General features: G+C 42.4%; 1 protein-coding gene across 1 annotated transcript in view; it reads left to right on the top strand.

Annotated features, from left to right (window-relative positions):
- Fhod3 (formin homology 2 domain containing 3) overlaps nucleotides 1-14,304 on the top strand; it is a 428,818-nt gene that overhangs the window by 249,639 nt on the left and 164,875 nt on the right. Inside the window, 1 exon segment of the mRNA XM_059246707.1 lies at nucleotides 11,946-12,040. Coding sequence (XP_059102690.1) covers nucleotides 11,946-12,040 — 95 coding nt within the window.

Raw genomic sequence — 14,304 nt, forward strand, 5'->3', positions numbered from 1 at the left:
AGGCCATTTCTGTGCTAGTGGCCGATGAGGGTCTTTGAAACCAACTGTAAGGGTGAGAATGGGATTTAAAGTGTTATAGGTGGAGAGGTGGGTAAAGAAGCCAGACATTCAGTTCTCTGCATGGCGTTACATGCAAGAAGAGGCTGATCACTTGGTACCATGACTTCCTGGGGAAAGGAAGGTTGACCAGAAAGACTCTTGTGAGGAATCTTTCAGGGCTCTTCCCACTCTTACTAATTAGCTTCCAAGTGCTCAGAGAAGACCTTCACCCTGTTGTTTTGTAACTGCAGTTTTATCTTGGTGAGTTTTTTAAAAAGGACATCAACATTCCAGAGTGGGAAAAGATTAGCATTCTTTTCTAAAATTGGAAAATTTGCATTGTAAATTCTGTTCAAATGCAAGCAGGGAACCCAGAACTTTGACACTTCATTGGAGCTCGTCGTGCTGATTAAATTCCTGTCTCTAGCCCAGAATTGGCAGCTTATTCTACTTAATTTTCATGGAGTAATCGGTGTTGAAAGAGTATTTCTTTGACAGTTGCCCTTGGGGAAAACTGGGCTGGGTTTGTTATTTAGGCCAGACAATTAAGTGGAGGAAAATAATAATAACGTGAACTGCGAGGTCTTCATTTCGTTCCAAAAATGGTTACATTACCATCCTCCTTTTTCAGTATTTATAGAGGTGGGGGCTGGTGAATAATGGAAATTAGAGATGAACAAATCCACTTCAGAGTTCACAGTGAGTTTCAATGATCTGATTAAAGTAGGCTGGAATCCCATCTTCAAATTAAAAAACCTTCCCGGAAGACAGGATTGAGTACTAGTCATGGTGTGTGTGTGCCTCTGCACACACACTGCTCTCTAAGGCCAACTTGAATTTGAGAAGTCATAGCAGGTGGTCAGCGTCCCACTCTATTCTAGTTGAAGAAAGCCTCATTACTCTCCATGCTTATACTGGCTGCCTTTTAGTAATATCTGTTTCCAATCCCATGACAGCATCCCTGTCTCCATTCCCATGGGCAAGTCTCATGTTGTCCCCACCCACATTTACCTGGTTGCTGAATATTGTTTATGGTAAGGGAATCTTGACTTTTTCATAGAATTTGCATTTCTTTTATAATTTTAGTAGAAATAAATAGGAGTTATTCAAGTTACATTGTCAAATGGTGAAATGTCTTATGGAGTAATTCTAAAACATTGTTACTGATTTAGGCCCATTTGTATATTATACCAGTAACTGAAAGAGTTTATTTATAAGGTGGCCAGATACAAGGAAGAGGGATCCCCAAGTTCCAATCCTCCTCCCCTAGGGTGGGCATAAAGCTGTTTCAGATACAGAAAAAGAGGTGATTTAGTGCCTAGGAAATGACTGGAGTCAGGGAAAGTCGGTGCTCTGCATGTGTGCAATCCATTTTCATGGGACAGATCTTCAGAAAAATGCCAGGGCTGGTGTACTTTAAGGGTAGAGCTTTGTCCCTCTGATGTCAAAAGTTACCCAGCAGACACTTGCATAGGCCCAGGTGAAGGTGTGGGGGCTTCGGCCAATTTGAAATCAGCCAAAGTTGGCCTTCAAGTTCCTGAAAAGCAACAGAAGCAACCACTGTTGTTATGGCCTCTGCCGTAAAGAGTGAAAGCCTGGGGAGGTGGCTCAGCCATGAGGAGAACAAACCTGAGTTTGGTTCCCAACACCCGTGTCTGATGGCTCACAGCCACCTCTGCCTCTAGCTCCAGAAAATCTAATGCCGCCTTCCGGATTCCGTGGGCACTGGCACTCACATGTGCACAGATATGCATGTATACAGAAAGTTAAAAATGAAAAAGAAATCTTTTTTACGAAGAGTGAAAGAATGGATGAGGGCTTGATTAAAAGATGACCCGGGGCGGCAATGTGTAAGAGCTCTTTGTCAAGAAAGTCTGGTGCCTCTGCCAAGAAGGGATTTCCTCCTCACTGGGCCATGGCATTTTTGGTATCTTTGGCTAAAGCAAAGGACGTGAACAAGCAGGCAAACAGCTAAGTTTGGATTGGATTCTCCAGCGTGTTCAATGTGTAAGAAATTCTTTTTTAAAAGGAAGAGTCGGGCCTGGGAATATAGCTCAGTGGTAGAGCATTTGTTTTATGTGCAAGGCCCTTGTTTTGATACCCACCAGTGCAAAAATTTACAAAATGAAAGAGGAAACCCCAGGCTGGGGAAGGGCTCCAAGGGCAGAGTGCTTGCTGCACAAGGCATAAGGACTCAAGTTCAATTCCCCAGGAACCTATGTAAAAACCTAGGTGCGTGCCTGTAATTTCGGTGTTGGGGGCAGAAACGGGGGTTTCCTGGGGTTCACAGGTCAGCTAGTCTAGCCTGATTGTTGAGATCTAGATCTAGGGAAAGATTCTGTCTCATACAATGAGGTGCAATGTGATTGGAGATGCTTTGGCTTTGACTGCTGGTCTCTATGTGTACACAGGTGTATTTGTGCATGTGTGCATATATACAAAGAAAAATAAATACAATTCAGATCTGTATCTAGTCTGTTGAGTGAATGTGTATTTTCTAAGTACTTTATATAAGCATAAGGCATGTGCACCTAGCTGAATATTAGCAGGCTTGGAATTGGAATCCTGAGATTCCAGACAAAGGCTCAGAGATAGGAACCCAGGTGGTCTGAACAAGATGCGAGGAAGGTTGTGGGGTGGGAGGCAGTGTGGAACCAGGGACTCTGTGCTTAGGCCAGAGGGAAACAGAACATTCTTCAGCTTCAGCTATCTAGTGTGTACTGGGAAGGGGGTGACTAGCCAAGACCAGCAGTTCCTTTCATACGAAGAAAGTGTGTCCAACCCATAGCCTGTGGCCCACATGTGTAGCTAGAGTTTTCCTGCCTGGCCCACAGTCAGGACAAATCTCTATCACCTGCCAGTCCCACAGCCGCTCAGACCCAACCAAGTAAACACAGAGACTTATATTGCTTACAAACTGTATGGCCGTGGCAGGCTTCTTGCTAACTGTTCTTATAGCTTAAATTAATCCATTTCCATAAATCTATACCTTGCCACGTGGCTCCTGGCTTACTGGCATCTTCACATGCTGTTTGTCATCGTGGCGGCTGGCAGTGTCTCTGACTCAGCCTTCCACTTCCCAGCTTTATTCTCCTCCTTGTCCCGCCTATACTTCCTCCTGCCTGACTACTGGCCAATCAGTGTTTTATTTACCAACCAATCAGAGCAACACATTTGCCATACAGAACATCCCACAGCACACATGTGACCTGGGATAGTCATAAGTGTGGCCTAACATGAAATCAGAAACTTATTTAACAGCCCCCCCTCCCCGTGTGTGTGTGTGTGTGTGTGTGTGTGTGTGTGTAATTTTGTAACTCAGTTATACAATGAACTTTATAGAAGTGCTAAAAGGGTTAACACACTTGACTTCTGTATCAGCAGTGAAAGCTAGACATGTAGCAGTGTTAGAAGGAAGAAAAAGTGACTTCAAGACCTGCTAGACCAGTGATTCTCAACTTTTCTAATGCTGCGACCCTTTAATACAGTCCCTCTTGTTGTGATGACCTCCCAACCATAAGATTATTTTCACTGCTACTTCATACTATAATTTTGCTACTGTTAGGAATCATAATATAAATATCTGATATGTAGGATGTCTGATATGCCATCCGCAAAGGGGTCGCGACCCACAGGTTGCAAACTGAAGAGGGAATCGAGAGACTGACTCTCTCGAGGTGGAAAGTGAGGAAGGGCATTGAGTCTGGCACAGTTAATTCCAAGCATTATCGGTTGAAGACCTGCAGGATAAAAACATTGCATAAAATACAACCAAAGGAGGACAGCTCTTTCCTCCCTAAGCATAAGGCACTCTATTTCCCACTCTCTTATTTACTAGAAACAATACATTGTTGGTTGAGACTCATGGAACTGATTTCACAACTCATTAGTGTTGTCTAAAATTGCAAGTGTGAAATGGACTCCAGCTGGAGCCTGGGTGGTTGAGGGCTGCGTGCTGGAATAGGGCCCCAGAGGACCCCAGAAGGAGGCAGGGTGAGGAGGGTCTAGAGTCAAGATGGAGGACAGTTGGGGCCTCTCAGTGCTGTTTCCAGCAAAGCCCCTAGAAATGACCTGTGCCCTGGGCCAAGCCTACTTTTACTCGGAAGAAAGGGTCTCAAGCTGCAGGAAGGAGAATAGAAGGGGAGGAGAGAGAAAGGGGGAAAGGAAGAGAAAGATGAAGAAAGGAAGGATGGCAAATCAGAGGCTTAAATGATGAGGCAAGAGTCAGAGTGGACCCCAGCCCAGGGTTCACTTGCTGCCCCTGTCCTCAGTGAGGCTGCGATACTTCCTCTGCATGCAGAACAGGAGTTAGTTTGGTCGTGGGTGAGATGGCGTAAACACACACAGCCCATCTCTTGGCTGAAAGCAGCTGCTGAGGGAAGAGACGTGGAGCAAATATTTGAAGGCTCAAGAATAAATGTTAACAGCAAATTGGGAAAGAAGTCTAGAATGTGAAATGGCATCAAACCGATGGTGTGTTCATCAAACACTCAAATGCCTGTATTCTTACTTCTCTGTGTTGCCAACCCCACTGTCCCCAAGTAATCCCTAGGTGAGGCCAGCTGTGGGGACACTTGGGAAAAGCAGGAGCCTGAGGATGCCTAATAGTCTGTTTAGGAGAGATATCGGTTACAAGAGGATGGGACTGGTGACATCTGGTGTAGAAACTATTACAGATAGCAAGTGGCAGAGAAGGTTAAATATGCCTGCCTTCTGGCTGGAAAACCAGAAGGGGCACCTCAGATGACCTAGAGATTTCAAGGAGATACTGGGGAAGGGGAGTGTGTGTATGTGTGTGTATGTGTGTGTATGTGTGTGTGTGCACGTGCGCACATATGCACACGCATACATGTGTCAGATTTATATGAATCCCAGGCTCATCAAAAACTGTATTTGAGTGAATGCATGCCCTAAAGAATTCACCTGAGACTTAGAAATCTAAGCAAGGTTAAACAGAGTCCAGGCCCCCACTGGCCATTCTGTGATCCTCACACAGGACCAGACTTAGAGAGCCAAACAAAATAAACCTCAGCCCAGGTCCCATTCTGGCCACCATATGATCCTTTTGCAGGGTCAGTCCAGATACACAACAAAGGCTGGAAACCACTGGTTTGGGGAGCCACAGCCTATGAAAGGAAGGTCAGAACTCAGGGCTCAAACTGAGTCAGGTGAGCTGTGTGCTTAAATCAAACTGCAATGTTTTCTGTGATACTTAAACAAAAGCCAAAGTTTCTTGACACAATTTTCAAATTATCCAGGATCTAAGCCAAAGTTCCTTGTCATGCAATAAGCTTGGAAAGTTTCATCTTGTTGGGAAAGGAAAAACCAGTAGATCCCAGTGCCAAGGTGATGCAGACACTGGGTTTGTGAAAGACTTAAAAATAGCATTATAAAAGTGTCTCAGGTAGAAGAGAAATAGAAAAGTGAAAAGTCCATGCAAAGAAGTAGACTGAAAGAGTTAGTGATGAATCATATAATAAAGAGAATTAGTAAGTTAGCAGATATTCCCATTAGCATATAGACCTAAATTCGAACACATCAACAATAGTGTGATATGTGAGTAGTCTAGTCACAGCATTAAAGGCAAGGCCTATCAGGATAGACAAACAAAAGAAGACCCAACTAAGTGTAACAAGAAACTTATCTTACTATACATAGTTCAAGAGCAAAGAGATATGGACAAAAAATGCAAATACTAATCAAAATGAAACACAGAAGTGGCCACATAACTGTGAGTAAGTACAGTTAAGAGCAATGAATGGTAAAGAGGATGTCACTGGTACACAAGGGCTGGCTCTTCCAGACAACTAGGCCTCCAACATCCATGGTGCCCAAGTGGAAAGAATTGGAATAAGGAATAGAAAAACCCCATTTCATTTGGAGAGTTCACTTTTCCCTCTTGATGATCAACAGACCCGATAGAATAAAAATCAGCAAGGCTATCTCGGAACTGGACAGCGTCACCAGCCAGCTAGCCCTAAGGGACATTTCCAGAACATTCCACGCAGCTGCAGCAGACTATATGCATTTTCACATACAGGAACAACAGTCATCAGGACAGGTCACACCCTGAATCATGAAACAAACCATAACAAATCTAAAGAATTGGAATCAGATGATATGTTTTCTGGTTGTAATGGAATTAAACTAAATCAGTGACAGAAAGAAATAGGAATATGTCCAAACACTTGAAATTAACACACTTCAGAATCACCCACGTGTCAAGGAGAAGTTCTCAAAGGATATTAGAAAATAGATTGTACCAAATGAAGAGACACTGTGTCAAAATTTGTGGGATGTGATACATGGAGAGAAAATTAGAACATCATAGGCTTATGCTAGAAAAGAAAGTAATATAAACAACCAAATTTAAAAAAAGATGAAGAATAAAAATAATGTGAAATGTAGAAGAAAATAATAATGGAAAAATATTGAAATTGAAACATTAGAAAAATCAGGGACAAAAAGCTGGTTATTTAGAAAGAAAAATAAAATAGATCAAGAGTAATGGGGCCGTGGGAGAAAACAGAGCTGCCCACACTAGAAAGAAAGATGAGACCTACAGGGCTAGTTGAGCTGCACAGTCTTACTGATAACTCCAAGTTAAAAAACGGACAGCTTAGAAAAACAGACCCATTCCTTACCGACCACAAACTACCAAACCCTAGATGGAGATAGATAAGCTGAGACATTTTAACTATTGCTAATGATAACTTCAAAAGAAAATAGCTTACAGTTAACTTTAAAAAAGAATCTCTAGGCCCAGATGGCTTCCTGGCAAGTTCTACCAAACATTTCAAGACAAAACAAAACCGATGTTATAAAATCTCATCCAGAAAAAACGAAGAGAAGTATTTCCCAGCTCATGTCATGAAGCCAGAGTCCCCATGATCTAAAAACCAGACAGACAGGATGGTCCAGACCAATCTGTATCCTGAGCAAAGATGCGAAACTCCTTAACAAGATGTTAGCAAATCAAATCAGCAACAAATAACAAGAATAATGCACCGTGACCAAATGAGGTACCAGGCTCATTTGATGCCTGAGATTCAGGCAGCGTGAACCATCATATCAGCAGCCCGAAGAAAAACCACATTCACATCAGTTAATATCAAAAAGCCTCCTGACACAAGCCGTCAACCATCTGTGATCATGAAACCTCCCAGAATTCTGTTTAGAAAGTCATGAAAACACGCTTCTAACATTATAATTAATGGTGAAGATCTAAATGGACTTCCTCTTGACACTGGGAACAGGAAAGGCGTCCACTCTCTCCACTCCTGCTGACTAGTAACACAAAGTCTTAACTAGCCTAGCAAGGAAGGCTCAGGTATGGTTTGATAAGGAGGAAACAAAATTTTTTTTTCACATATAACATTATTGCCTGTGTAGGCAGTATAAGTGAATCTACAGAAACAAAACAGAAAGCCAAAGCCTCCTAGAATTAATGCATTTAATGAAGTTATAGGATTCAAGAACAATACACCAAAGCCGTTATTCCTATCTCCTAATAAGCAATGGGGAATGAAAAAACTACAAAAAAAAAAAATGAACAAAAACAACAAAAAAAACAAAACTCAAAACCATCTACAATAGCTTTAAAGAATGGGAACTATTTATAAATTTAGGAAACAAAACTATAAAATATGTTCCATATCTAAAGCTGAAAGCTAAGCACAGTTGAAAGCAATCAGAGGAAACCCACATTAATGAACTTAGTGGATTGGAAGTCTCACTTGCTAAAGGTGTTCTCTCAGATTTTATCTATAAACCTTAACGTTCCATGTGTCCTTTTCCTTTTCCATGTGTGTGTGTGGGGGAGGGGCTATAAGTTGATATCGGGTATCATCTAGAATGCTCCTCATTTATTCAGGCAGGGTCATTCAATCAAACCCGGAGCTCACCTGTATGGCTAGTCTAGCCTCCCAGTTTGCTCTCTCCTGGGCTGGGATTACAGGTGGACTTCCAGGCACTTCCGTGAGACCTGGGGATCTGAACTCTGCTCCTCAGCCTTGCGTGACAAACATTAACCACTGAGCCATCTCCTCAGTCCTATTGCAGGATTTTTTTTGTGATGTAGGCAAACTGCTTCCAGACTTTGTACAAAATTTACTTGAAAAGGAACATAAATATCCAAAAGAATATTGAACAGCAGGGAGCTATAATTGAGATAATGTGATATTGGCAAATAGATCAAAGGACAGAAATCGACATGCATAAACACAGTCTATGGATTTTTGCTAATTTGCAAATGCATTGAAATAAATAAAAAAGTATCTTTAACAAATGGCCTTAAATCAATTTGACAGTTAAATTAAAAAAAAATAGAACTTTAAACTTTGTATAAATTTATCTCAAAATGGATCATATAGCTCAATATAAAACCTAAAACATAACAGTTGTGTTAAGAGAAAAATTTTGGACACTCTGGGTCAGGCAGGACCATGGAATCCCATGCCCTGCACCTGAGAGAGGTGAGCAGCAGGGGCCTCAGGCTTTGAGCGTATGGTGTTCATCAAGCACTTCCAGCCAGGGCATGATTGATGTAGGAACACATTGAGGGGCAATGATGTCTGGGCAGAATTCTAACTTGGTCCCTACCAATGCTCCTGCAAAGTGGGCATCTCGTCGTTACTGTCTCAGTTTTTAGATATGGAAACATAGAAAAATCACTAAGTCCCGTTGGTGGCAAAACAAGGAAGGTTCCCAAGGGACCTCTTTTTGGAACTCATCACCCTGTTTTGTCTGTTCTGTGTATTTGAAAACATAAATCACAAAAAAACAAAAACAAACACAAACAAACAAAAACCCCCAAACACCTGGCTTCTGTGACCCAGACACAGGTGTGTTACCATGACATCTACTTCTTGTGTGATTTTGTTCTCAGGCTTCTAGTTGGAGAGTCTTTGCTATTGATGGATTTTGCAGTATCAGCTCAGTGGAGTCTCATTAGTGCCATCTTGTGTCTAGAGTGGGCTTTGCAGGAAGCAAGCTCCAGCATTTTAAGCATCTGTTTGAAGGGCAGGTTTTGGATTAACCAGATGTTAGGCCAAGTCATTAAACAGAACATTCTGGTAAGCTCCACCTCCACTGTGAGAAGCTGATAGAATCAAACAGGTTTTAAATCCTCATCTGCTTGTCTCTTTCTGTAGCAGCGGCTCAGCTTCTCACATCTACTGTCCAGTTACCAGAGGCCCCTGAGCAGTTCAGGTGGAAACCGTCACTCCAGACTTTGTGTGGGGAGGGTGAGCCTCACAGGCTGAACTTTTCCAGGGGCTGTAGGGTCCAGTTAGCACCCCCTGTGGCCTTAGACTGACTGTGCAGAAGTCAGGACTGGCCTTTCTGAAGGAGGAAGTGACAGACGTGAAAAGTTCATAAGCTGCAAAACCCATCACATATTTCATTTGCCTTGTTTTTTATCTTTATTGCTTGCTTTTCTATTGCAGAAGCATCATGATGTGCACAGTGGGAAAATATAGAAAGAGAAGAGACCATGCACTCAGTCCTAACAGTTCCTGTGTCAGCCTTCCCTGCTCCCCCCTGGCCCCCCTGCCACCCCCCAACCTGGCAATGCCACAGACCCAGCTCAGATCTAAGCAAGGCCCCTCCCACTGAGTTACATGCACCTCGTAATGAATTCCTCTTTTATAAATGCAGATTGGACTGTCTTGCTAAATTAAGCGAGGCTTAAAGTTTTATGCTTGCTTTTTAATTCTCTGAACAGAAACATTTTACAGGGTAGGATGGGGCTTTGGCTTACTCTGTGTGCTGGGTTGCGACAGGTGTTAGGTTTTACTTGCCATAGAAATGGCACTTCGGGGAACAGCTTTGCTTGCTTATTTGTGTGTGTGTGTGTGTGTGTGTGTGTGTGTGTGTGTGTGTGTGTGTGTTTAATGTAGAGGCCTATTATTAAGACTGGTTCTTCAAACCGTGTGAAGAAATATGTAAAGAAGATGTAGTCTTTTAGCATAGACACCTGGAAGGCCAGCCATCCTGCCTGTTTAAATCCTGCTTTTAATAAGAATATCTCCAGCATTTAGATACCGGCTAGCATATGAACCGATTATGTAATGTTTATTGCATTTTGAGTGTACCCCAAATACTTTTTTTTAAAGCTTTATGTATTCAGATGCGGCTTTCTTTAGAATGTCTGTTTGTCTGTTTGCTCCTTTGTTTGTGGGTAATGCTGGATTTTTTGATATCACACACACATATTTGTCTACCTTGATCCCTGAACTGTCCCTATTTTGGGTTGTACTCTTTTCAGTCAATGCCATTTCTTGTAGATTATTTCCTAAAACCTACATGCAAACTTTGTATTGAAGAAAGTGTGTCAGTACATTAAAATGATTATCCTTAAGTTATGGGATTAGGGATTATTTTGTTTACTTTTCTGTAATTTCCAATTTTCAAAATGAAATGTTCTGCTAAAAATAAAATTTAAAAGCTATTGATGCTATGTCAACTGCTTATGGGTGAGAGGTGGTTAGGATGGTAGACATAAGTTAAGGGAACCCGCTTCATTTGGATATTCACCACCAATTTGTCTACAGCCAAAATTATTTTGATGTTAATGTGTAACACGAAATCTAATATGTCTTATAATAAAAAACCCAGAGCCAGATATTGGGGTAAATGCTGAAAGATCAGAGAGACAAAGGAACTAGCCACTGCCACATCTCACCTCGCTAACTCCATGAGTCCTGTTTGAAAGCCCCTGGGTCCTCAGCCAGAAGTGTTCTCTACTGAAAGGGATCCAGCCAAAAGGCTTTAGTTCCTGTCTCCTCACGCCTTATGTACCTTTTTCCGCCCAGCCGTATTAATTCCTTCCTAGTGCTGGGATTAAAGGCATGTGACTCCCAAATAACTGGGGTTATGCAACCATTTCCTGGCTCTATTTCTCCCCTAGTCAATCTCATGTAGTTCAGGATAGCTTTGAACTCACAGAGATTCAGATGGATTAAAGGTGTATGCCACCACTGCCTGACCTCTATGTCTAATTTAGTGGCTTATTCTGTTCTCCAATCTTCAGGCAAATTTTATTAGGGTACACAATATATTACCATATTAATAGAGATGTTTGAAAAGAGTATGTTGCACTTTCTTCTTGGAGAATGATAATAGAGTGGTTTTGTTTTCTTAAACAAAGAAAGGTTATTTTGGGGGTTCCCCAGGACTGTGTCCACACTAGGTAAGCACTCTATCAATGAGCTACAACCTCAGCCCTCTTTGAAATTTTAAAATTTTGAGACAGTCTCACTCAGTTGGACACCCTGGCCTTGAACCTGTGGTCTTCCTGCCTCATCTTCCAGAGTAGTTGGCATCACAAGTCTGTGCTTCCAGGTTTAGCCGGTAGATGATTTTTTTTCAAGTCTGACATTTTCCATCATATCATCTTTAAGAAACATCATATCATAATTAAGAAACTTCCAAGTAACACTTAAATGTGATGATGTCATTTCTATAAGGGAATAGAAATGCATTCACACAGGATGGTTTTAAAAGACATGAGACCTGCTGACTGCAGCCTGGGGCACTGGTTGTTTTTGGAAACTTTGTGTGCCCTCTTGGTTCCGGATGCCATCTCATATACAGCTTTGTCTTGTCTTGGACAATGTGTACATCAGAATGAAAAAGCATGTGTTTACACATCAAGATGCATACACCCAGCAATCACTGATTTCAATGCCTTGGTTATACCCTACTGATGCCAGGAACAGCCCTCACTGCTTTTAGTTTTGAAATAAGATTCAGCCAATTTCAGATCTTCACACTTACCTTCAGAGTTGATTCCCAACAGACAGGTCCCTTAATGTGATGAAAATCTCAGTTGACCTCCTGATCACTGAAGATTATCCTTCTGTATAAACCCATAACATCTCTTTGTTTCTTTTCCCTGCCTACAGCACTGGGGCAGATTATGTTGTATGTTGATGGGATGAATGGAGTCATCAACCACAGTGAGACCATCCAGTGGCTTTACACTCTTGTTGGGTCAAAGGTAAGACACATTGGTTTTTTTGGAACATCTTATTCAATTTGCAAATCATTGCCTTTTTGTTTAAATCCTCTCTGAAATGTTTTTGCAAAGAGCAATCCTATTCAGCTTTGCTCAAGTCCTGTCTTGGTATAAATGATGACTAATCCTTTGTAGGTTTTCAAGCAATGTCAATCACAGATAGCGTATAAAGTTTGAATGCACTTCTTGTTTTTCTTCTCATAAGCTGTAATCAAATGCCTTCAGCACTTTTGATTTCTAATATTTAATTAAAATATGATGTCATAGATAAAGTACCTATGTACCCCTTGTATTTTGTGATCTCAAGTGGTAGGATGCCGCTGGTATGTGAAGTCATAGATACCAGACAAGAGAGCCCCCAGTGCCATATTGGCCCTTAGATTTCCTTTCCCAGTGTTGTGATGAGGAAAAAAAAACAAAAAAAAAAAAAACAAACTTCTCCCATTTCATAGTGGAAAAACTATTTTCCCTTGGGCAACTGAAAACTTTTTCTTCCTCTCTCTTTTTGGCTTTGTTTTCTATGGAAAATGGAAGTAACTCTATTTTGATGCTGGTGTAAGAGTCTTGGAAGTGGAGTGGTATGCTGGGTCTATGAGGTTGACTTAGCTAGGCTGGAGGGAGATTTGTATCTGCTCCTCTGTGGTGGTGGTTTCTGTTTCCCTTGCATCTGCTTGGAGGCCTCCCTGGCTGACAGGTCTATCTGGAAGCAGGTCCCTCCACCGCTCTCTGGTTGATGTCCATGACCTTAAAAGCTAAAGAGGTGGGGGAGACTTTTTTTTTAAAGGGACTTTTAATACATGTTACAACTGGATTAAGAAATCTTTGTAGCTCTGTTGTGGTCCTGACAAGACTGATGTGATGGCATGGGGACAGGGAGGAGTGTGGATGAGCATGGGGAAAAGGGGAGTGTCGTGGCCTGAGTGTGTTGCCTAAACTCACGTGCTGGGAGCTCAAGCAGCACTTTGGGGAAGTGTGGCCTTTTGTGAGGAGCTCAGGCCATGGATGGATCATTGCCGTTGTAGCAATGGCCTGAGAGAGTAGGCATGTTCTCCTCTGCTTTTCTTTTATGTCAGGGGATGACCTATGTCCCTTCTGGTGTCTGCGGTGACCAGTTGCCATCTTGGAAGTGGAGAGGCTGACCCTCTCTGGCATGTGTCCCTGCCTGCCAACCTATACAGAATACAGTTCTGTTCTTTAAAAAAAAAATCACCTAGTCTCAGGTGTTTTGCAATGGCAACACTAACAGAGTAAGAGAGGAGAAAGTTCCAGAGAAGAGGAAGGGTTAGAAAGAACTGGAAACTATGGGGGTGGGGGATAAAAAGACGTGGTGGCTCATATCTAAACCCCCTATGCTTGGAAGGGTGAGGCAAGGATTATGGCAGGTTCAAGACCAGCCTAGATTAGAGTGTAAAATCATCATGGTTCAAAACCCCAAAGGAAAAGAAAAACAGAAAAAGAGATGGGACAAGCAGGAGGTAGCAAACTCATCTCTTAGCCACTGGCCTGTGGCATCCCTGCAGCCTGTGTTGATATTTTTCCTTTGACGTTGCTCTGCATGGTAAATGATCAGAAAAGGAGAACAAGGGGAAAATCTGCATTGCATTTAAAAGAACACAGAGAATCATAAAACCAGAGGCTTGAAAGAAATCAGCAGAGGAATCATGCTTTCCCTGGCTGGGCCTCAGAGCCCTTGCTTGTTCTTTTTTTTTTTTTTTTGGTTTTTCGAGACAGGGTTTCTCTGTGTAGCTTTGAGCCTTTCCTGGAACTCACTTGGTAGCCCAGGCTGGCCTCGAACTCACAGAGATCCGCCTGGCTCTGCCTCCCAAGTGCTGGGATTAAAGGCGTGCTCCACCACCGCCCGGCCCTTGCTTGTTCTGTAGTCCCTCCTCAGGCTCTGTCTGGGGTTGACCAGTTGTCTCTTCCCCACCCACTGGCTTCATTAGCACTAAACCACCTAGAACATGTGGATTGTCTTCACTTTTCATTTTCCCTAAGAGCCAGTCTTCAGGGCTAGCTGACTTCTAGGCATTGTGAGGCTGGGCAAATAGAGTCTGGTGAGTTTGTGCCTTGGTACCCATGGTGCTACTAAAAAGGGGAATGCTAGTGACACCTGAAGCTGATGTTCCATTCACTGTGATGTCAGACAGGATCTTGAATCATGCTCCTGGTGTACTCAGTTCCAGGTCAGCAGCTGAACACAGAAAACCAATAGCCATTGGCAAGTTTTTTTTCAGCACAGTTCTCCT

This window comes from Peromyscus eremicus, chromosome 19, assembly GCF_949786415.1.
Source record: "Peromyscus eremicus chromosome 19, PerEre_H2_v1, whole genome shotgun sequence".
NCBI classification, from domain to species: domain Eukaryota; kingdom Metazoa; phylum Chordata; class Mammalia; order Rodentia; family Cricetidae; genus Peromyscus; species Peromyscus eremicus.